This window comes from Pongo abelii, chromosome 14 (assembly GCF_028885655.2).
Source record: "Pongo abelii isolate AG06213 chromosome 14, NHGRI_mPonAbe1-v2.0_pri, whole genome shotgun sequence".
NCBI lineage: Eukaryota > Metazoa > Chordata > Mammalia > Primates > Hominidae > Pongo > Pongo abelii.
The window spans coordinates 111,697,867-111,723,360 of NC_071999.2; the positions used below are offsets into that span (position 1 = coordinate 111,697,867).

At 35.7% G+C, this 25,494-nt stretch overlaps 1 protein-coding gene across 1 annotated transcript; it reads left to right on the plus strand.

The window, feature by feature from the left end:
• The first annotated feature begins 1,141 nt into the window (after window positions 1–1,141).
• Window positions 1,142–18,675, plus strand: DAOA (D-amino acid oxidase activator). The gene is given in 3 exon segments (XM_054529577.1): window positions 1,142–1,229; window positions 18,399–18,560; window positions 18,563–18,675. Coding segments are annotated over 3 exon segments (363 nt in total).
• Window positions 18,676–25,494: the final 6,819 nt, after the last annotated feature.

Consider the following 25,494-nt stretch of genomic DNA (forward strand, 5'->3'; position numbering starts at 1 on the left):
TCCTTTCATATAAAAAAATAAATTGATGAGCTCAGAATTTCAAGTAAGTGTTTGCTACTTACTTGAAAATAAGAAAGGGAGTGCTATTTGTCTAGAAAGTAGGTTATATTACATGATAAGGCATTTAAAAGCATTTCATGGTAAGCTCATACAGGTGTATAATGAACATGAATCAAAAATTTTACTGGATTAATAAGAGAAACAATAAGATGTTACAACCGATTCAAAGGCAAATTTAAAATCATCTATAGGTAAAACTGGTCGATTCACAGAGCAATAATCCATAGCATTTTCACTGGACACAATCACTTTGCATTTTTCTGGAAGAAAGTCAATTGCATTTATATCATATTTTAAAAATTTCACAAAGTTGCAAAATAGCTCAAAGATGATGAAAGGCAGAGAAATCTTGGAAGACTCTGCTGGTCAGGTGATTTAGTAATCTTTACAGCTCATTTCACAGTCTTTCACAACTTTTCCCGGCATTCACTATCACACTCCATTCTCTTTCCACACCAAAGTAAGAGGAATTATTTAACCCTATCTAAGATCTCATAAAATACTAATATAACTTAAGATCCCCTCAAAAAACTACCTTGTGGTCAGCACAGGAGGAAAGGCCCCTTGACAGGGAAAAGGAATCTTCCCAACACTCAATCAGGGAAAGGACGAGAGGACCATTTCATTGTGAGGTTTGGAGCTTTGGAAAGGCTATGCACGTGTTATTTAAGTATGGTATAGGCAATCCATTTCATGAGGAATGAAGAATGAGGCACCACAGTTAATTTTTTCTTGCCATTTTGATATTTTTGTTTTACTGTAACTAAATGACTCAAAGTATAGTCCGATCCAGAGAGAGAAGCCACCCTTCATTTGGGCTTAATCTCAAAACACAGATGTATATTTCAATCAACAGATGACATTTGAGTCTCTGAGGGAATTTTGTCTTAACCAAAAACCTCTGAAAAGTAAAATGGACAATTCCTACAATCGCTCCACAATCATTAAACCAACATGTATGTTAAAAGATGTGATAGAGTTGATATGTATTATATATGCACTTAAATACTGTTGCAGCAAAGGAGACAGAGAGAAGAAGGAAGAGAGAAGGTAACAAGGAAAGAAGGATGGAAGAGAAGGCATGAGGACGGCTATTTGGAAATGGCACAGAGGCAATTACAGAGATTATTATGTCCTTGGGTCTCTTACCTTCCTCAGCCCTATGCAGAGGATGTATCTTCCTCATTTTAAACTTTTAACCAGGAGAAAGCTAAATGCTAATCTTGGAACTTATGAAAGCAACTTCTCTAGGCTTTTTAATATTAGATTATACTTCATGTTGAATTTTTCTCTAGCTCAGAAATCATTTGTCTATTACATAGGAATCATTTTAACACTTTTTTAAAAGTATCCACTGGCTTCTTCATATTTTCTCATGTGGTAGTTTTTCTCGAATTTTGTTGTTTATAAAAATTACTAGGAAAGTTTGTTAAATTTTCAGATTTCCAGGCCTCACCTCATATCATCAGTAAATCTGGATCACCCTCAAAATGCCCATCTTTGTCAAGCATCTTGGGTGATAACGCTGTGTCTCTCTTTAGAACCCCAAGGCTATTGAGAGGGAAATATGTGAAAAATAAGCCTGCCCATGCACAACAACATGGGAAAGGAACAATGTAAATTTCACACGGCCTACGTGTGTGTGTGTGTGTGTGTGTGTGTGTGTGTGTGTAGGTGTTTTAAATATAAAACACTTAAAACTGTTTCCCGGATTATTTTCAACTGTTTGATCCCCTAGTACTGAAGGTCTACCAAGCTACAATATCTGATGCTATCTATCTTTCTTTTGCCTCTGATGATAATTATTTAATTATGTATTCACTTAGGTAATGGGACTTCTTCTCCTAAATAATGCTTTTATTTTCTTTATGTTAGGCTTAACGAGAATAAGCAACATTGCATTTTTTTACCTTTTTAGAATAGTATAAACATTAAGTTAAAATCAATTGCAAAATATTATTTTTTAAAATTCTTCTGAAAATAATTTTTAACCAAATAATTTAATGTTGACTTTCATGTTTTATCTGAGGCTATTTAAATTTGTCATTTACCATATTCCTAAAGCCCTTTTGTTTGCCACGCAAAAAAAGTATAGCCAAGCAGCTAGAAAATGGAAAAGTCACTCACTGAAATTATATTTATAGGCATAGCAACAGAACTATTACAGAGTAATTCCACAGTGATTTTTAGTCATACTGATGAGCTATAATCTGTCTATAAAGTAGTAGAGGCTATAGTTTATTAGTGTGAAGCAAAGTTAAATTTAGATGTGTTCTATAAGAGGTTATTTCTACTCGTTTTCAATCTAGAGTTCCAATCAGAGCTGCCTAATCTTTTTGTACTACAGGAAAGCTACTTAAATAAGCTCTACCATCTCTAAAAGGAAGCTAAATTATTCAACTTCCTTATCAAACTTTCCTTTGGAACAAGGAATTAGGCAAGAATATATTGTAGGTACGATTGTGTGAAGTTTCATGCTAGAAGCTTACCTGGCCAGAGAGTTAGACTGTACCATTCTATAACAGATGGTCTAATTTAAACTATGTAAATATTTTATTTATCTGTGTTGAATATTTCTATGACATCCTATTTATTAGGTTATAAAATTTTCCATGATAACTTTTATTATTATAAGTAATGAAATTATTTATTTATACTGAATGAATCTTTGATATATTGAGAATAATGCCAATGGGACTATGATGTTTCCCAAGTCCTTCAATAAATATCTAAGCCATATAATTGCAGGCATCACATAGGAAGACAGAAATTGTTTCGATTTGCTAAACATCTTTCAAAAGATTTTACTCGAAACACTGCTTATTACTAGAAAGTGTGTGTGTGTGCGTGCACGTGTGTGTGCGTGTGTGTGTGTGTGCGTGTGTATTTTAAGAACATGATCATTTGTAATACATAGATGTTGTCTTACTAATGGCACTATTCTGCTTCTTCAAGATTATCTCAAGGCAAAGGGCAATAGATTAATCAATAAATGACAATGTTCTGTCAACCTACATTTTAAAATAAAGTCAGATAATGCTACAAATTCATAAACAATTATTTCACAGTGAAATTAATCAGTTTAAGGGTTTGGGGATTGACTGACTAAAGCCAGCAATCACGTGTATCTAAAACAAAATCTGATATGCATAAATTTACAACTATATGAAACAAATCGGCTGCAAGAAAATACTCCAGAATGGAAAAAGTTAAGGTTGCAATTACCCTTTTCAAGTTGGAATTGGGAATTGGGGAAGAGAGGAAGTTGGAGAAAAGCCAGAGTCAAAATTTTGGTGAGAAATAAAGAATAGTTGAAGGAGTGTTTTCACAAGTGTCCTTAAGGCTTTGAAAATGTCATTCCTCTTCTGGAAATCTCATGACTTTTAAAAAGTAAAAGACAAACTTGATGATAAATCTGAAATTAAGCAGAAGATTTTATTTCCCTTTCTGAACGAACACTCACCTCATTTTTTTCTAGACATTCCAAGGTGATACTAAATGGCAATTTGCACTGTCATTTTAAAAGAATTTCTCAGATATTTACTGGGCACTTTATGGAAAGAGACACTAAGGTAAAGATGTTAAACTGCATACTCCTAGTGAGATAAGAAAGCAGAAGTTAAGTCAGCCTTAGAAACCAGATCCCCAGACTCCTGGGCCTTCATTCTTAAACCACACTCTCATTTAATATATCCACTGTGGCTTTTACCATGACAAAAAATGTAATTGGATCCATGAATGCAGAGCCTTGGAGGGCACTATCAGCATTACACATTATCTTTCATCTTGAAATCTCACAAAGCTTTATTAAAGTGTTCAAAAAGGAAGTGTTATTGTTCCCAGGTACCTCTCTCTCCCCAAAAGATAGCTCAAGTGGATTTATCAGGTGGCTAAATGGGAGTACTAAAGAGGTTAAATTTAATTCAGGAAAGGATCTTTCCCTTAGGAACACAGAAGCTTTTGTAGTGTTGGTGCTAAAATGGTTCCCTTGTCAGAGGAGTTACGTCTTATGAGATCCTCTAAGCAAATTTAGAAAAGGAGAGGAACTTGACCACAGAAACTGTGTTTGATACATTTGAGCAGCAAAGTAAGTTTTCATTACACGGCATGCTGTAATGTGGGAAGGTAAAAATATCTCAGATTCATCAATTCCACTAAATTAGATCAATCAAAGGCTGTATTTATGAAGGAAAAATAAAGAAAAAATTAGAAATAATCTGGGTGATTTAGGGTGAAGAATATTACATTATGAATCTTTAAGGCAATTTGAAATTCAATCATTTTTATTTAAAAAGTTTAATATGTAAATACTCTCAATTATAGTTAAGACAAAAAGTAAGGTGTTGGTAGGGTCTTTATTGGAATATCTATTTACAGAACTTGGGAGGAAAAATGTCTGTGTAATGGTTTCAATTATTCACATTTATTTTGTGTGTTTTGCATAAAGAAAAACTAAGAACTGCACACTAAATTTTATGAATGCAGACACATATATATATACCCACATTTTTAAATGGGTTATGATAGGGGAGAGGACTATTAAAATAACTCTAAATAATATTTATTGGAGAGTCTCATTCTCATACTAGTTTATTAAAATTTTATGTAAATAATTCTCCACATTAATATATATTTTTTCAGACTCTTTCAGAGACATTTTTACTCACGATTTGGGAAAACCAATGAGAGAAGAAAAAAGAAATTCTTATCTGAAACTTCAACTTATCAAAACTCACTTGTCTAGAAATTAGCCTGGGAATATCCAGGCACTGGAATTTCTCACTTTTTTTCCTTCTCCCTCTCAACTTCAGTACTGAAAGGAGAAAGTCATTTCCAATTGTCTATGTTTTGACTTTTAAATAGACCAAATTTAGAGTCATGTAAAGATACAATAATTAGCTTTCTTAACAACTTTCACCCAGAGGTATTTTTATAGAGAATAAAAACAACAACAAAAAAAAAGACTTTTCCTTATAAAACATTCATTTGTACCAAAAAACATGAATCTGTAAAAAAAAAGAAATCACATATGAGGTACTACAAAAAGGGAGGTCCACAGGCCTAATTCTCCCTCTTGGTGATTTATGATGTGGGTGTAAAAAATGAGGTGGATATTTTAGAAAATAATAACAAGAATCCTTCCTTTACCTCATTCTAAATCTGATGGATGGCTATAAATAGGGCATGAAATTTGGGGCCAGCCACAGTTCCAATTTTTCCTAATTTCCTTATACCCAAGGCGTATGATTGAGTTAGAGTAGCTGGTGAGTACTCTAACTCAAAACGTTTGAGTCTCAGCACGATTCCAGTCCCTGCCTCAGTTTCTCCAGGCTCCCATTGGTTGGTGTCAAGCACAGTTCCTTCACCCGCTGCAGAGCCCCTGTATTCCCAACCCACCACCCACCAGGGGCTCCTGTCAGCACCCATGAGCGTTTTCATAGCCCTCTGCTGCTTACAGTTATCTCTGTAAATTGTTCTGAGGAATCCTCAGCAACTTTCTGATGAAATGTGTTAGTAGCCACAAGCTAGTGGAAGAACAACATCACTCTTCTCTTACTTTCTCCTGTCTGCCTCCTGTAGTGCCCTCTCTAACCTGGTGGCTTACATCTTTCAATCAGGCTCATTTTGTGTAAAGCAGGCCTTTATGTCAGAAGCTGAGACCTCCAACAGACGGAAATGAAAACCATCCTGCCACCAGACCTTGGATCTGGAAGGTCAGTCTTGGTGCTTGTTATTCCCAAAGTCACTGAGGCTCTTCAAGGCTGTGACACCTTACCTTTGGTGCAGTCTATCAAATAGAATTTCTACTCTCCCTAAATTATACTTCCTCCAGTGCAGATTAATTCGTGATTTACTTCTGGGTTACATACCTAAAACATATTGGTTATAAAAATAATCCTACACAAATGCCAGTCACATAAAAATGAACTGAATGTAAAAATTAGAAACTAACCAGGCATAGTGGCTCATGCTTGCAATCCCACACTTTGGAAGGCCAAAGCAGGAGGATTGCTTGAGCCCAGGAGTTCAAGACCAACCAGGGAAACCTAGACGCCATCTCTACAAAGAATTTAAAAATTAGCCAGACATATTGGTGCATGCCTGTAGTCCCAGCTTCTTGGGAAGCTGAGGAGGGAGGATCCCTTGAACCCAGAAAGGAGAGTATTCAGTGAGCCGAGATCACAGCACTGCACTCCAGCCTGGGTGACAGAGCAAAACAACCTATAAACCAAAACATTTAAAAAATTTACTTATGACAGAAAAACATGATTTCTGAGATAGATATTTATCAGGTATCTACTAGAGCAATTTAATTCCTAAAAATAGGCACATAGTTTTTAAAATAATAGAACATCATGAGAGTCATTTCCAAAAGGCATGATTCTACGTCTTGAACATTAATTATTTTGCTTGTAAAATTTCATTAAAATTTTATTTAACTTGTTATGGTTAAGACTTTGCCTCAAACCAAGATGGAATCTATCATTTAAAATATTTTTCAAAAGATCTCTACTGTGCAGTGTTATTTAACAGTCTGTAATGATAGTTAATACTATGAAATACATTTGGTTTCTTGGTCATTTGTGACCATCTAGTTAGGCAATTATTTTAAGCCAAAGCAGCCCATAAGAAATTTTAAGCTGAGTTTTCTTAGAACAACATCTAACAATACAGCTGCACTTCAATGAAAAAGGATTGTTTTTTATAGAAATGTGCCTTATACAGATGTACTTTTCTAAAAAACCTTTTCTTCAGATTCACCAGGAAGATTACAGTGTGTTTCTTTAATTAGAGGATTTCTGCAATTGTGTGGTTTACTGGTCTGTACAGAAGCTTCCCTTAGTACACGTTCAATAGTCAATTGGTACGGAGGAGTGCTGAAACCTGTGCTAATTTTCCAACTGAACAGAGCAGATGCATACTCACCCATTTGTACTTTCACAAACTAGGACAATAGCAGCTTTTCTTAGGGGCTTATATAAAATTACAAAGAGAAAGGGCACTGTGTTCTTTTCTGTTCAAGAATAGACTTGATTACACGTTTTGCGGCATAGGGTTTAAAGGAATATAGGAAAAGGGAGTCTCCAGTTGCCTACATTTAGAGACTAGACCCTTCTCTGCACTTTCCATGGAAGGGTAGTGTGAAAGATATTTTAAACCAATTGGTTTATCTTGCTTTATTTCTGAGCATCTTGACTCCAACTGTATTGCAATTAAAAATAATTTTTTAAATGGCAGAAACTCTGATTTGTCCTATGCCTTCTTCTAAATTCCAAGAGTCTACGTTCCTTGACAGTAGGACTTTGCTTTGCCATTTCATTACGCCAAACACCAATACCCATGCCTGGCAAATAGCAGATGCTCACTTACTTGTTGGTTGAAAAAATGAGTGATCTTCAATTTTTAGTCAAACTAACCCACTCTTGTCTACTCATTTGCGTTGCTTTTTGTCTCAGATTGATTATCTCATCAATTCATTTATTTGTTGATTCATCCATTCATTCAACAACTATTCACTGGGCACTAACATATACTTAGGTTTTGTTCAGAGTTCTCAGAATTCAGTGGTGCACAGGACCATTTATCTTTATCTCTTTATCTCCACTGTAAATTTCTCCTCACCTTTTGGAACACAGCCCCCATCATTCCATTTGAGGTTACTTCCCAAAACAAGTACATAGCTTTGTTTCTGTTCATATTGTTTCTTGGTTTTTTCAAGGGATTTTTGCCAATCACAATAAAAGAAAATAGGAAAGACCGAAAGAGCAACAAACATTACAGAAGTGTAAGAATGCTAGAAGGTCCTATCAGTATTGTCTGTGATCTATATTTCCTGTCACCTTTATTGAAATTCTTTAGGGCTTTGTATTAGCTTTTTAGGGCTGACATAATACACTATTGCAAACCAAGTGGCTTAAACCAGTTTTAGGCAATTTATTGTCTCACAGTTCTGGAGGGTAGAAGTCTGAAATTGACACACAGGCTGGTTCCCACTGGACGAAGAATCTGTGCCAGGCTTCTCTCCGACCTCCTGGTGGTGGCCAGCAATGCACCACCTTCCTTGGCTGGCAGTCACATCAATCAATCTCTACCTCTGTCTTCACAAGGTCACCATTCCCTGTGGCTCTGCTCCTCCTCCTAGAAAGACACCAGCAATATTGGATGTAGAGCCCACTCTACTCTAGCATTACCTCATCTTAACTAAGTACATCCACAATGACCCTATTTCCAAATAAGGGCACATTCTGGGGTTCTGGAAATGACACAACTTTTGAGGGGACACCATTTAAACCAGTAGAGACTACTTTCGTGAATTTTAAGAAACTCATAGAAAGAGTTCACATAGACTCTTGGAATTTAGAAGAAGGGGCATAGGACAAATCAGAGTCTCTGCCATTTAAAAAAAATTATTTTTAATTTCAATACAGTTGGAGTCAAGATGCTCAGATATAAAGCAAGATAAATCAATTGGAAGACATTTTCTCTGATGTCTTCTTTAGCAGAAGCCTTTATAAACTCCTTTATCTATAAGTACCCCTGAAAATAAAATAGGTCAGAATAATAGGTCATTTTTCAATGACAAAATATTTAATAACACATAGTGTTTATCATTTTAGTACATAAAAATTTTCAGCCAGTCACATCTTATAAATTGAAATAGTAAGATTAAAATTCACTGTCATTAAAATTTCATTTCTTTTTCTTCTAAGTAAAAATTGATGATTTTAGTCTTTTGGAGGCTGTCATTTTCTAAATCAGTATTTGAATAATGGTAGATTGTGATAGTGAAATGAGCTATGTGAACTAGAAGATACAATATTTTACCTTTTCTGGCTTGTGTATTACATGGAATTTTACATGTGTTTTTAGTTCCTAAGAGTCATTAAGGAAGGAGAGGAATGTCAATGGTAGACATTTGCTACTTGGTTTTGGTTTGCTGGCAACTGTGTTAGGGTTCTCTAGACAGAACCAATAGGATAGATATAGATGATAGATACATGGATGGATGGACAGATAGATAGATAGATGATAGATAGATAGATAGATAGATAGATAGATAGACAGATAGATAGCATCTGTTAGGAGATTTGGCTCATGTGATTATAGAGACTGAAAAGCCTCCAGACAAGCCATCTGCAAGCTGGAGGTCCTGGCATGGAGTAGTGTGGCCCTGGAAGCCAATCGTGTAACTCTTAGACCAAGATCTAAGGAGTAAGAACTTGGCTATGGGAAGTGGGGTGCTAGTGTAAGTCCTAGAGTCCAAAAAGTAGAGTTCTGTTGTCCAAGAGCAGGGAATGAAGAGTAAGTTCCAGCCCTAAGAAGGAGAGACACACATATTCCTTCCTCTATCTTATTGTTCCATCCGGGCCATCAGCTGATGAGACGGCACCTGCCCACAGTGAGAAGGGATCTTCCTCACTCAGTCCACTGATGCAGATGCCAAAGTCTTCTGGAAACATCCTCACAGAAACACCAAAAGTCTTGCTTTACCAGTTCTCTAGGTATTTCCGTAATCCAGTCCATTTGACATCTAAAATTATCACAGCATCTAAACCAGCCTCCTCTTTGAGCAAGATCTCCACATGTTAACCTAATAATGTGGATCTCCATTTCCAACAATATTCTTCTTCTTAGTATTGAACTCCTTGGAAACATATTAATTGGGCCATTGTGTTTTTTCATTTTGCTTTATAATAGCAATAGTCTTGGGCACAATTTATTCAAAACCCAGTGTCAGGACCTGTGAAAATAGTTGAACTAAAGTATTTCATTTATTACTCCCAAGAAGTCTATGATGAACATGCCATTATCATCCCACTTTAAAGAAGATTTGGGGTCTTAACTTGGTTCTGTTAGTTGTTCACAGTACCACAGGTGAATGGAGGAGCTAGGATTTGAATTCAAACTCCCTATAACTCCAGGGACTCTGGTCTAAACTAAAACACATACTGTCTGTCCCACTCTCTGAAGTGGCTATTTCGTATATGTTTTTATTCACTAAAACTCTGATCCTCCTGTCCAAACCCTTAAATCTTGGCAGACATCCTTTCTGCCAAGATCAAAGAGAAAATAAGAGCCATAAAAAACAGACTCCCTTAATAATATCCCACCCTTAGGATCCAGCATTCAATCCCATCTGCTCTTATCTCTCCAATGAGGAAAACGCATTCCTCTACCAAACCTCTGGATCTCATCCTTTTCTGTGATAGTGGAAACAAACTATTGATTCAAATTTTCTCTTTCTCTTGTATCCTTCTCATCAGTATTTAAATATGTTCTAGGCTCTGACATCTTAATAACAAGAATCCTTTACCCTTCAGCTAACAATCTCTCTCTCTACTCTCCTCTCTTCCTTTAGAAGACAAACCTTTAATGCTTTTTATACTTGCCGTATTAGTCTGTTCTCACGCTGCTAATAAAGACATACCTGAGACAAAGGAAAGAGGTTTAATTGACTCACATTTCCACATGGCTGGGAAGGCCTTACAATTATGGCAGAAGATGAAGGAAGAGCAAAGGGACTTATATGGCAGCCGTCAAGAGACAGAGCCTGCGCAGAAAAATTCCCCTTTATAAAACCATCAGATCTCATGAGACTTATTCACTATCACGACAACAGCACAGGAAAGACCTGCCCCCATGATTCAGTTACCTCCCACTGGGTCCCTCCCATGACACGTGGGGATTCTGGAAACTACAATTCAAGATGAGATACGGGTAGGGATACAGCCAAACCATATTACTTGCTACCTCTATTTCATCATTTCTCAGTCAACCTACTTTCTTTTGTCTCATGCCTTATTTTACTAAATTCCTTTTCATTAGTCCATAATGTTACTTCTGAATCAAATGGCATTTTTTAATTCTCATTTTTTTTTAACTTCTAAGTAGCATGAGGAAGGACTGTGTGGTTCCTACTCTTAGCTTCTGTGGGAGCTCTCATTTCTTATTCTCTATCACTCTGCTCTTTTTCTCAGTCTCTTTTGCCACCTCCTCCACTTTGATCTTGGTGTAAGTTTTTTGTTGTTGTTGTTGTTTTTTTGAGATGGAATCTCACTCTGTCACCCAGGCTGGAGTGCAGTGGCGTGATCATGGCTTACTGCAACCTCCGCCTCCCGGGTACAAGAGATTCTCCTAACTCAGCCTCCTGAGTAACTGGAATTACAGGTGCCCACCACCACGTCTGGCTACTTTTTATATTTTTAGTAGAGACAGGGTTTCACCGTGTTGTTCAGGCTGGTGTCAAACTCCTAACATCGTGATCTGCCTGCTTCACCCCTTCAAAGTGCTGGGATTACAGGCGTGAGCCACTGCGCCTGGCCAGTTTTTAAGAGTTCAAACGAAATTGTGAACTTGGAAATAGGAACTTTTTTTAAAATCAACTTTACAGAGGCATAACTGACACACTAAACTGTACATATTTAAAATGTATAATTGAATAAGTTTTTACATGTGAATATACCCTAAAAACATTACCACAGTAACGTTTACCGCAAACCTATTATTCTCTGAAGTTTTCTTATGCTCCTTTTAATCTCTCCTCTTTTCTTTATCTACCCCTTTCCCTCTCCTTCCTCTCCCCAGTTCTCAAATAAGTAATTTTTGTCATTGTGTATTAGTTTGCATTTACTGGAGTAAGGTATAAACAGGATGGCACAGTGTTTGCTCTATTTTGTTTGGATTCTTTTACTCAGTATAATTATTTTTAGGCTCACCTTTGTTGAGTCGTATTCCATGCATCACAGTTTCTTTATCCGTCCATTCCTCTGTTGACGAGCATTAGAGTTGTTTCCAGGTTTCAGCTGCTGTAAGTAAATACGTGATAATTTGCGTAGAAGTCTTATAATGAACATATGCTTTTACTTCCATGGGTAAATACCTAGATCAATTGAATAGATCTAATAGTAGTTGGATAGATCACCCTTTATTTAAGGAATCTGCTTCATTATTGTTTTTCAAAGTAATTTAACCATTTTGCATTCCTACAGACAGGATATGAGTGTTCTAGTTTCTCCATATTCTCACCAACACTTGGTATGGTCAGCATTTTTAGTTTTAGACTTTTAAAAAAGTGTGCAGTGTTATCTCATTATGCTTTCATTTGCATTTTCCTAATAACTAATGATATTGAGCATCTTTTCATATGAATATTCTCTACCCATTTTTTTTCAGTGGTCTGCTAAAGCTTTTGCTCATTTTTTATTATTTTTTTTTTCTCTTATTGAGTATTGAGGTTTCTTTATACTTCCTGGATACAAATCTTACATTAGATATATCCTTTGTAAATCTTTTCTTGTATACCATGGAGAATTGTCCTTTAATTCCCTTAATAATGACTTTTAAAGAGCAGAAGCTCTTTTTCATTTCTTTGTTATTTTTTGTTGTTGAGATTGTTTAATTTTGATGAAGTCCAATTTATCACATTTATTCTTGCATGGATCATGTTTTGTTCTGTTGCATCTAATACATCTTTACTTAACACTAATTGACACAGATAGTCTCATATGTTTTCTTCCATGAGTTTTATAGCTTAAGATTTTACACTAACATCTATAATCCAACTTGAGTTAAATTTTAAATATGGATCAAAGATTAACTGTTTTGTAATGAATACCCAGATGTTCCAACATCATTTGTTGAAAATATGATATTGCTATTCTCCCAACAAGTTTCCTTTGCCCCTTGGCCAAAATCAGTTGTCCATATATGTATAGATATTTTTTTTTTACTTTCTATTTTATCCTATTGATTTGTCTATCTTAATGCTAATACCGGTCTTAAAAATATACTTATTCCCAGTTTTGTTCTTTTAGAAAAGTGTTACAGCTACAATAATTCTTCTGCATTTACATAGGAATTTTAAATTCAGCTTGTCAATTTCTACAATGTAGCCTGCTGGGATTACATGGAAGCTATAGATGAATTTGGGGACAACTGACATCTTAAGAATATTATCTTCCAACCAATTAAAAATGTATCTTTCTGCATTTATTTAGGTAATCATCAATTTTTCCTTAGTGTTTTCTATTTTTAACTGTGTGAAACTTTCACAAATTTTGTCAGATTTATCTGGAAGTATTTTATTTTTTTGCTATTATAAGTACCATTTTTTAAAATTCAATTACATATTGTTCTTTGCTCTTGTAACAGATTGTTCTTTGCTCTTGTATCAAGTGATTTTAATGTTATATATTAAATTTGAATTTTGAAACCTCACTAAAATCATGCATTAGCTCTTATACCTTTTTGTATATTTCATAGTTATTTATATAGTTTATGATATTGTCTACAGATAAAACCAGTTTATTTCTTCCTATCCAATTTGGATGCCTTTTATTTATTCCTGCCTTACTACTATGAATGAAAATTTCAATATCAAATTAAATAGAAATATTGAAAGCAGACAATCTTGTCTTTTACCTGAACTTAGGTAATCTCAGGCAATTGTTGGGCTCAATGTGTTTGCTTATTTTTCTGTCCTTGGCTGCCTGGTGTTTTTTGTCTCTAAAACCATCATTTCAAACGTCCTGTCTGTTTCTTGATGGTTTGTTTTTCTTATGGCAGGGTCAGCCTGGTCCTCTTTGTTCGTGTTAGTCTGAAATAGTCCACATTGTCTTTTAAAATGTTGAATGTTGATGTCAGGATTTCTTCTATTCTGCCTAAACATTATCTGGTTGAGGAAAGTTATCTACTTGCATAGCTTTGATGATCATTTGAATAGAAATGACTCCCACACTTATCTCTCCAACTCAAATCTCTCATTTGAATTCCAAAAGCATTTTTAACCACCAAATCTACAGCTCCACATAAAAATTTCACAGACAGATCAAACTTGGCATGTCAAAAAATGAACCCATGCTCAACCCACCACTTACTTGATCCGTTGGATTTTGTGTCTCAACAAATGACATCATCATCTGGAAGAAACCTGGAAGTCAACCACGACTCTGCTTCCATCCCTAAACTCAGACTTAATCATGAAGTCCTGTTGAGTCTACCATCAAAAATATATTTTAAAACCTTTACATGGTTTCTTTCCACTACCCCTCATCTCACTTCCTTTCAATAATCCCCTGTTTGGGGTTAAACTATATCCCCAAGAAAGATATATTTCAGTCCTAATCCGCAATACCTATGAATATGACCTTATTTAGAAATCGGATATTTGCAGATGTAATCAGTGAAAATGAGGTCATTAGAGTGGCTGTATTCCATTATGACTGGGGTCCTTGTTGGAAGAGGAGATGAGGCACAGAGGCAGACATACACGGAGAAGAGAAGGTGAAGACATACAGGAAGAACACCATGATGATGGAGTGATATGTCCAACAAGCAAGGAGCTCCATGGATTGCCAGCAACACTGGAAGCTAAGAGAAGGACATTGAACAGATTTTCCCCTAAAGTCTTTAGAGAGAGCATGTCCTGCTGAAACCTTCATCCCAAACTGGGAGAGAGTAGATTTCTGTTATTTTAAGCTACTCCATTCACAGTACTCTGTTGTAGCAGCCTAGGAAACAAATCCACTCCCATCCCCGTCACCTTATTTCAACAAGAGCCACTTAAACTCCTATGTGCCACCTGGTATCGTGCTTAGCCCTTTTATATGCTACTCCAGGCAGAAGTCAGAGTGGTCTTGTAAAAAAGCAAATTGGAACATGTCATTGCCCTTCTTCAAACTTTTAATGGCTCCTTATTATTTTAAGGATGCTGTCCAGGATCTAAAACATGATCTAAATGGACCTCAATAATCTGCTCTCCACCCTTTTCTTCATATGCGCTCACTCATTGGAGTGTTTTTTTCACTTCATCAAAGTATTCTGGTCACCCTTGTTCCTTTGTTGTCCCGCACCCTGTCCCCTCTCCTTGGAATACTTTTTTCCCCAAACCCACCTGCTTCATTTGGTTAACATCTGTGTATTCTTCAGATGCCACTGCCTCAGAGAAACCTCTCCAGAATATCTGATACAAAATTGCATGTCTATTTCTGGGCGGATCTCTCACCCTGCTGACCTATATACTGTCATATGTGAACAACAGAGTGTGCTTATTTGCTTGATTTGTATAATGAATAAGACATAGTACAAAATATTCTTTGGATGCAGCATTCATGAATGCTCTCAGTTTCCAGGTCTCAGTATCGACTATTTTATTTATTTATTTATTTATTTTTCTTTTGAGACAGAGTTTCACTCTTGTTGCCCAGGCTGGAGTGCAATGGCGCGATCTTGGCTCACTGCAACCTCTGCCTCCCAGGTTCAAGTGATTCTCCTGCTCCAGCCTCCCGAGTAGCTGGGATTACAGGCGCCCACAACCAAGCCTGGATAATTTTTGTATTTTTAGTAAAGACGAGGTTTCACCATGTTGGCCCAGCTGGTCTCAAACTCCTGACCTCCAGTGATCTGCCCACTTCGGCATCCCATAGTGCTGAGATTACAGGCATGAGCCACGGTACCTGGCCTCAGTATCGACTATTTTCGTACAGCTTCTATTTCTTCATTGTCTCCCCTCTCCATTACAGGTCTACATTTCCAAACAATTTCATGGGTAACCTTAATCGTCCAAATCCTAAAACTTTAGAGTATTGGATTACAGTGGTCAGGAATTAGGGTAAGAGGAGAATGGAGGAAAAGGGAAGAGAACAGAGAACCCATGAAAGCCAGCAGAGGGTAGGGAGTAACACAATTTTGCCAGCTGATTTTGAAATACCCAGAGTCTCACATATATGCAATTATTTATCAATTATTTTGCACATGAACCAAATCAGTAAATGGACTGGCTTCTGCTCCCCATCCATTCCTCATGGTGCACTCCTCTCCTTTCCCAGGCTTTTGCTGTTGTTCTGTACTAAGGCCATGTTCTTTTTTAAAAAAGTGATCTAATTCATATAATAATATTCTGATGATGGAGCAGGAAATGACGTGATTTATCCTGTATCTTTATAAGAGCATCTGAGTTCTGTGCTCTGTAAGAGACAGGACTGGCAAACACTTTTAACATTCCCTGTCTTTGGAATTTACATTTTAGAAATCATTTCCTCTCCCTGATACCTTTTCCCTTTGTTCCTACAAAATTTACCTAAATGTGTTAAGGCAGAAACTCTAAAACTATTACAGGAGAAAGAAAAAAAGAAAAAAAAAAACAGTTTGCAAGAAAACAATCAAATGCTAGAGGGAACAAAGTAAATAATCATTACTTGAAGTGAAAACTAGAAAATTAATTAACCAATTTTGAAAATATACTACATACTATTTTAAAATAAAAGTCTTATATAAAACAGTGAATTCCAAATACCTTCTTTTGTTTGGGCTAAACATAAAATATTTATAGAAAATTGATCATCAAAGTCCTGTTTCTATAATTGCCTGATATTTATTTCAACATTTCTGATACAGCAAATGGAGTGACCAGTGTCAACAGGCAACATTTAAAAAGCCATTTCTTTGAGATTTAGAATACTTTTGCCACCCCCGGGGACATGCTTTGAATCTGGCAGGAACATTAGCTGATCATGCTACTTCAATCTGACAGCTTCAGATTTTTAACAGGGGAAAAAGGCAGAACTAATGGATATGAATAAGCTTAAAAGCATGGGAACTTATCAATCACTGTAAACAGCTGTATTTTGGGAAGCTAACAGAGGTACTTCTAAAAACGTAAAAAGTCAATAGATATATTTCTGGCAACTAATAATTTCACTCTGGTCTTCTTCATTTGTCTGTCCTCCAACCCCCAACCTGCCTGCCTTCTGTTTTTTTTTTAAGTGTAATATTCTTGTCAGCATTGATTAACATGAAAACATTCTCCTCACATGTACCGTTCTACCTTCCAGAAGGAAACAACACAGTATCTAATTTTATGAAAAGATAACTCAAAAGATGAATGAAGCAAATCAAATTATTAACGTGATTATAATCTTTTTCATCCCGTTCTGATTTTATAATAGAGGACATGTACACACAATGCTATTTATAATTGGTACATTATTGGGTAATGACTATAACTATTTATCTTTTTGTTCAACCTCAGGCACATAACATCTTACGTATATATTTCAAAGAGCTTGAAAACACAATTATCTGTTTTGCTTTACAATTATTTCAAAATATTCCACTATTGTATTCCTCCACAGAGGCCTCTAACCCATTATTTTCCAGAACAAATTCGCTTTTGAAGAGATTACTAGTGTGACAATGATTCAAGAAGCACAATAAAACCCTGCTTACTCCACTGGAAAAGTGAAAAACATATTTAATTTTATTCTCTAGCCTTCTAAAGGATTAGGTTAGGATCAGGCCGAGTCATTAGACCTTAGAATCCTATGAAGAAAATGTCCTCAATATGGAGTCCCCAAGGATACAAGCTCATTTCAAATACTGTGATGGTAATCTCTCAAACTGAGAAGCTACTTTTCAATCAACATGGCTTGACTGTTTGGGGTAGAACTTGAAAGGCATCAAGATTAATTTCTTTCCACGCAGAAGGCACTACATCATTTACTAAGGATAATGGGACACACGACACAGTCATGCTCCGATGAATTAACTATTCACCAGGAGAGACAAACAGTGTGAACACACCTATTGCATTACAATGTGGTAGAGCCTGGATACTGTGGATAGTACTTACAAGATGGTGTGATTAACTCTATTACTTAGTGTGTCCAGGCAATTTGTTGGTTGGAAGTAATATCTGAGCTGGGTTTTATAAATGCGTTATTTCCCTGGTAGAGAGAGTAACATTTGCATGTAAGATGGATGTCAAGTTTAATGTCAGGTTTAATAGCATGAGGTCTGAAGCCAGCTGCCTGAATTTGAATTCCTGCTCCAAAATTCTTTAGCTGTGTGATTCTGCAAAAGATACTTAACCCCAGTGTTTCCGTTTCCTCACCTGAAAACTTAGGTTTAATAATTAAATTTACTCATTTCAAAGCATTCTGTGTTCACATCAGGTTTGAAGCAGGTCTGCTGGGCTTTTCTGTTAGATCATATTCCAGGAATTGTTTTGCAGAGAGAGTATGTTATATCTGTATTTTTTAAATTATTTTTCCCCTCAAAGACAAGTCAGATAGCTTTTCCCAATAAGTAAAGTCATATAAACCCATTTTTAAAAACTTTCTCAGTAAGCTAGACTTGTTTAATGTAAGCCTTACAGGCATTGTGGATAAACATCCTCAATTCTCAGGCAATTCCCACAATTCTTTATGCTTTTTCACAGTCTTTCTTTGAAATTATATCCAAATATGTAGTTGTGGCAGATAGACCCTAAGTGACCCACATAATCTTGACTTCTTGGTGGTCACACATTTGTATAACCCCTTTCCCTTGAATGTGGGCAGGAGCTGGGACTTCTAACCAATGGAACACGGGAAAGGTGATGAGACACGACTCCGGTGATGAGGTTACCTTATACAAGACTTGGCCAACTGAGACCAGATCTCCTTACAGGCTTGAAGAAGTAAGCAGCCATGTTGGAAAAGTCCTCATGGCAGGGAACTATGAGTGACCTCTAAGGACTGCAGGCAGCCTCTAGAACGAATGTGGACCTGCAACTACAACCAGCAAAAAGACCAATCATGCAACCACAAGGAAATAACTTCTACCAAAGCTGAATGAGTTTGGAAGCAGATTCTTCCCAGCCAATCCTTCTGATGACAATGTAGTCTGGCCAACATCTTCACTGGACTCTGACGGACTCTGTGTCTGGGACCCAGCTGATAGCACATGGTAATATGTTTTATAAAATTATATTTTTATGAAGATTTGTTACACAGTGATAGAAACTAATACCATAGGTAATCAAAATCCTCTCCTCTTGTTTGGTAATATTTCATCACTAAATTATTATTGAAAGTTACACATACTGCTTTGTGAGCTATCATAATCAGTATAACAAACAATGGAAATTCAAAAGCCCTGTGAAGTTTTTTGAATAGTTAGTGAATTTATGTGGGAAAATATTCAACATATTAATTCATCTCAAATAGTAATGATGTCTCCCTTTGCCATTGTCATGGATTTATGGATTTATGTATCTGATACATGTAACATTACATTTTCAATCAATACTGTTGATTGACCCTTCCCTACTTTTATAATTTCTAACTATAGTTTTTGGGAGAATACTAATAATTGAAGCATTACTTTTATTTTTTCTATAAATTCCTCTGGAAATATGTATTTCTTATGTCCTTTCTAAGGTTATTAACAAAAAGAGAAAATAATTTCTGAATTGTAATTCACTTTCCTTCAAAAAATAATAACTCAATGTCTAGTAAGGTAAAGCAAAAAAAGTTAAAAGAACCAATAAGTTTATTTTAAAATACCTTCTCAGAAGCAAAACTGACTTTCTATTAAAAATAAAAAAAAAAGTTTTCTTATTATTGTTTTGTTTCCTTGTTTTTAGGTGATAGGATTGTATTTGCAACTATCTGGTCAGTAAGTGATAAAATGCCATGTCTATGCACCCACCTGGCCTGTGTGACTGGGAGAATCTCTCTTTTTATTAAATGTGCTTCAAGTTTTAACAACTGACTTTTGTTAGTGATGATTAATCTGCCTGTGACTGTCAAACAACACAGACGATTTGCATATCTCACCTCAGCCAAGATGCCTCATCTTGGGATGAATTTCAGTTAATTCTTCTAGAAAAAACAAATAGAAAAGAATGAAATGTCATGTAGATATGAAATGAAGTCCTCTGCCTTAATGGAATTGTATCATTATAGATAGCTTACTTAGTACTGAGAATGTAATGCTACAAATGAGGGCATTTATTTTTATTTGGATGTATCTGAGACTCAAGTTAAATAAGTTATTTGCATTTCATTTATCCTGATAGGAATAAATTCACATGCTGCTAGTCCAAAATCAGCACGTAAGAGACCATGGTCAAATGTTGAGTCTTTAGAAGTGACTTCCTGTTATCAAGTTCCACTTCTATCTCTTACTTTCTCATTGCGTAATCTTGGCCAACTGTCATAATCTCTCTTAGCTTTGTAGAGTCTAAGGTGGCGTTTAAATGAAACAAAGTATTCACAGTGCTTAACACAAAGCCCTCCACATACAAACCCTCCGAACATATTCATTATCACTAGTTTACGTAAGACTCTCTCCTATGTAATTTAAAGCAGATTCACTAGAATGCCTTTCTTCCTCATATTTGTTATTTAAATAATTAACCAAGAAAATACACTTTACAAGTTTGGGCCATCAGGTTTTCATTTTGTTTTGTTTTGTTTTGTTTTTGAGTTTTTGTTTGCTTGTTTTTTTCTGTTGTTGTTAAGCAGCTTAGACAAAGCAAGTATTCAATATGTAGGTATATTTTTAGGAAATCTTTAGGTTGATCTATGATTCCATATAAGGTTTGAGTCAACAAATTCACCTTTAACTTACAATTATCCCCCATGAAAGGAAAATATGAAATATGCATACAAGAATAATAGGTTAAATGTCCAGGAATGAAATGGAGTACTGAACTCCAGATTCTCTGTCAACGCTAGAGGAATCGGAGAGCAGTTTCATGAGCTTTAGAAGAAGAGACGTTCACATACCATACTTGGTCATCTTTGCATGAGATTTTGCAGTAACAGAGGAAAATTCTGAGACGGTTCTTTATAATTCCTTAAGATAATTTCTATTCATTCTCTTAGGAGTTTTTGTTTTCTGAAACTGGAACATTAATGGTCGATATTAGGTTTCTGAATAAACAATAATTTTATCAGAGATGTAATTATATACGTAAAAAATAAATCGGTAGTTTTTTTGTGTGCATTAGCAATGGTGGAATCATAATATTGGATACACAAATATATAAGTACTTAAGAGCTATTCAACTTTGCGTAAGTTTGAAATTATTCTACGCTGTCAGAGTCTACCTACATAGCTGTATGCAATATGGATATGCATACACATAGTCTGTACAGTAAGAATGTATATATTATACTCAGACATGTATATTATACTTAAACATATGTACATATGTACTGGCATACAAGTATGTAAATCCATATAATCCAGAGATATAGAAAGAACATAACATACATACAGAGCCTTACTTATGTTGGAAGTTTTATTGGAACATAGATTAATTCACACACTAAAATAACGCTACCTTTTAGATAAAGCATAAAGTTGCCATTAAATCAAAATGTAATATATTATCTGTCATATTAAATGATTGTAAAGAGAAGTCATTCCTCCTATAATAAATATAAGTTAAGCTAATAACAGAAATAATAAATGTGAGTTCAGCCTAATGTGGCAACTTCTGGATTTTTAGTGAACTTTAACTATTGACGGTGTGTAGTCCATTAGGGAACAAAATAATATCCTTAAAAACTTTAAATCTTGTGATACTGCTTCTTAATTGCTTTTGTAAGTTTAAAACATTTGGGGAAAGGAACTATAATCATATCTGTTCTTTTTATTTCCAAAGCTAATTTGATTAGCTAATATCTCTCCACTATTAAAATTAAATAAAAATATACAGAATTAATTTATACTAAAACTTTTGCATTTAGACTGAACACATTTAGAATAAGAGGGTGTGAATCACTTTATAATTCTGTATGACTACTCAAAAAAAAAAAGACACCCAAAATACAAGAATAGGCCGGGCAGCATGGCTCATGCCTGTAATCTCAGCACTTTGGGAGGCCGAGGAGGCTGGTTCACTTGAGGTCCATAGTTCAAGACAAGTGTGACCAACATGGTGAAGCCCCGTCTCTACTAAAAATACAAAAAATTAGCCTGGTGTGGTGTCACATGCCTGTAATCTGAGCTACTGGGGAGGCTGAGGCAGAAGAATTGCTTGAACCCAGGAGGCGGAGGTTTCAGTGAGCCAAGGTTGTGCCACTGTACTTCAGCCTGGATGACAAAGCTAGATCCTGTCTCTCTCTTTCTCTCTCTCTCTCTCTCTTTCTCTCTCTCTCTCTCTATATATATATATGAATAATTTAATGAGCGGAGTACTTTCAAGGTGAGAGTTAGGAAAGATAATTGAAGTAAACTAATATTACTACATGTAATGCATTTGCAAGTTGATCCAGTTTCCATTTGATCAGCATTATTAGGCAATAGATGACATATCAGAGTGCTTTTCAAGATTTGCTGAAGTAGAAATTATACAGATTTCATCCTCAAGATACGTATTTCCTATGTTTCTAATATTCTTCATGTAAGACTTTCAAATAAGTCCTCAGGCTCAAATATATGACACTTTTTATTTTTAGTAATGTATAAATTTAGCAGTAAGAATGTATTAATATCATTATTCTTTATATACATGGATATAGTATAATCTAAACGACAAGACCAAGCACATTTTGAAGATAAGCTAATATACTCAAAAATGTTATTCATACAGCTATTCCATCTATCCATTGTAGACTTCACCCCAAGAATACAATTCCCTGTTGTCTATTATTTCTAGGAATACACTAATTTTTATGTAAGTCATTTATATACATAGATAAATTACATAAATGGACATAAATATAAATGGTTATATATGATCTTTCTTTTTTTCTCCACCTCTCCTTAATGCATATGTTAGTTTTCTCTTTATGTATATGTTTTATAAATGCTGGCTCCCACCTTATTTTAAGGAAGTCTAATGTGTTAGTCACAGATATAAGGAGAAGGGATAAAGAAAAACTATCAAAGGATTGTTATATAGGAAATTACAGTCATTTTCTGCTGCTGGATTTTGGTGTAACTACTAAACTCTTCTAAAAAAAACTTTACTTAGTTATTTAATCAAGGTAGTAAAATAATTTATCTCATGAATCAGTAAATAAGTTAAAACCTGAAAAATATTTTGGCGCAGCCTAGTCAGTAGAAAAACTCAATAAATGTTAGCGCCTGTGGCAGGATTGCTATATGCTATTTATTATGAGTTAAGAGGCATGGTGCTTAATAGATTGGCTATGCTACTTTGCATTGTGCTTAGAAAGTTGAATTGTCCTGTGCAAAAATTTATATAAATATAAACCAGGTGTCTCACACTTATTCAGCCTTCAGGGGTGGGTCATGCTTCCTTTTAATGCCTAAATACCAATAGCCCATGTCCCTTTGTGTATTACAGCAGAAAATCTAGCCTTTTATGGGGTTTCTCTCCCTAGGTATTTCTGAGAATCCCTATAAAATGCTAATATGTCCCACAACTTTTTCATAGTTGCTGCTTGACCTTCAGTGAGCCAACTGATTCCAGAAGCCTGTAGCACTTTTCCACACTCAAACTTTGTGGGTTTTTTTGTTCTGACTTTTTTTGGGGGCACATGCTGTCCCTTCCCAGGGCACAGCATGACGGCTAGGCTGCATCCAGCCTTGGCCGTTACCTCCTAAAATTCAGGTAAAATCAGACTTTCACTCTACATGCCTTTAATGAAAGCTTGCAGGGCACAGAATAGAAATTCATGCAGAAAGCTTTGTATTTATGAAGTTTTTAGTGAATAATGCTGCTTTATACATAACCAGGAAACCCAAAGGCTTGCAACAACAGCCATTCCCTGCTCTTGAAACTGCTGGGAAGCTTTTGGTTTACTCTGGGTGTGTTGGAATGGGCTGGATGTGATTCTAGGCTATGGCTTAAGTCTAGATCCACTGCATGCATCTTCTCATTTGGGGACCTGTGGTGGCATGAATAATGTTGCTCCGACAAATGGCAGAAGCACAGGAGGACAATCTAAATCACACACGTTTACTTAGAGCCTCTGCTCATATTATGTCTCCAACATTTCTGTTGACTGATGCAAGTCAATGGCCAAGACCAGAGCCACTGGCCAAGGAAAATGTGCAATCGACATAAATTCCTGAAGGCTCTGCAAGGTCACATGACAAAGAGGAGAAGTGTCAGTCATGCTGTTACAGGAGGAAGTAAAGATGAGCATAGTAAGCTGGTCATCAGGTAGAACTGCTCAAAAACTTCATAAGCTAAGCCCTCTCCAAAGGAGCTTCAGTAATGGTCATTTCCCCATTGCCTGCAGTTTTATTGCATTTTATAAGAGCCAGATTCCTGGTGAAGTGCCTTTGACAGATTTCTTACCAGAAAGAGATATGTAGTGCCCAGAGAAGGGGAGAAGGGTAAACGGTTTCCTAGAAGAAATAGTCTGCCAAGATGGAATTCTACTAACAATAAGGAAAATATTTTACAATATTTAACAAATTATAAGACATGTTTTATTCCCGATTTTCTCAAACTGCCATGTTCCTGGGGGGGAAAAAGAAAGGATCTTTCTTTTCCTTCCTTCCTTCCTTCCTTCCTTCCTTCCTTTTCTATATAACCAAATAACCCATTTTGTTTTTTTCCTCTAAACCAAAGTCACAGTGAATTCCTAATCATGTATTCAAGCTGCCTCTATGGAAAAAGGTAGTATTTCCATAGGTGTGAAGTGGCAGTCTTTCTTTACTTCCAGTCCTCAATATATCCAAATATTGAGAGATCTAGTCTCAGCCAAGGTCCTACAATGCAAATACTAGAGCTGCAAAAGTGTTTGGCTAACCTAAGAAACCTCAGAGGTAAATAGATAGATAGAATCTAGGAATGGTAGGTGAGAACCTAATGATACATGTGTGATAACTGCAGAAATTTTCCAGTAGTAACTGGAAAGATTTTTGTTGCTTTTCTGGATTTCTTAAGAAATGAGTCCATCCTTAGTCCAGTTACTCCAATGGACAGGCTACCTGCGCAAAAACATTTAATGGCGCCACGGGTGAAAGAGTGAAGAAAGACTGCATTAGAATGGACAATTCTGCAAAGATTAGGAAAGGCTGGTTAAAGATGAGATGGATGGTACTTTAAGTAAAACCTTAAGACGAGTTTATGTCCTAAAAACATGTTTGCAAGTCCCCGGTTATGATCTTGGTAGCTTGGGGTTGTCGGATATGCCAATTTGCATTACCCGAGGGTTTGTCGCTCCTTATGCTCTCGGTGATACCTCAACTACCTGAGATAGTCATGACGGGAGAGTTTGACAGTAACACACTGAATCTTAAGTCAAATTTTCAGTAAAACACAATGAAATATATACTAAAAGATGCTCAACCCAGGGAAGTAAATTTTAAAAAAATACACAAAATTGAAATAAATTAAAGACATTTTATTTACATTTTGCTAAATAGATAGGAGTAGAAAGATTTGTGTTTATGCATATAGACACTGGGGATAAAGTCAGGGGTGAAAATAGCAATGATTAAGATTTTTAAAAATCAATGTCTAAGAATTAAAAAGTAACAAAAATTAAACAGTTTGTACAAATATGATTATCAAAATTAATTTTAGTAAAGATTAAATTGCGTTAAGAAAAAAAGTACATTGCTTATGCAGTTATATTTTTTCCCACTCATAGCAAAAAAATGAAAGAAGAGTGAGTCCTGATGTCATTCAGTATCAGTAAACTCAGTAAACTCCAAGCTAGTTTTGCCAGAATCTGA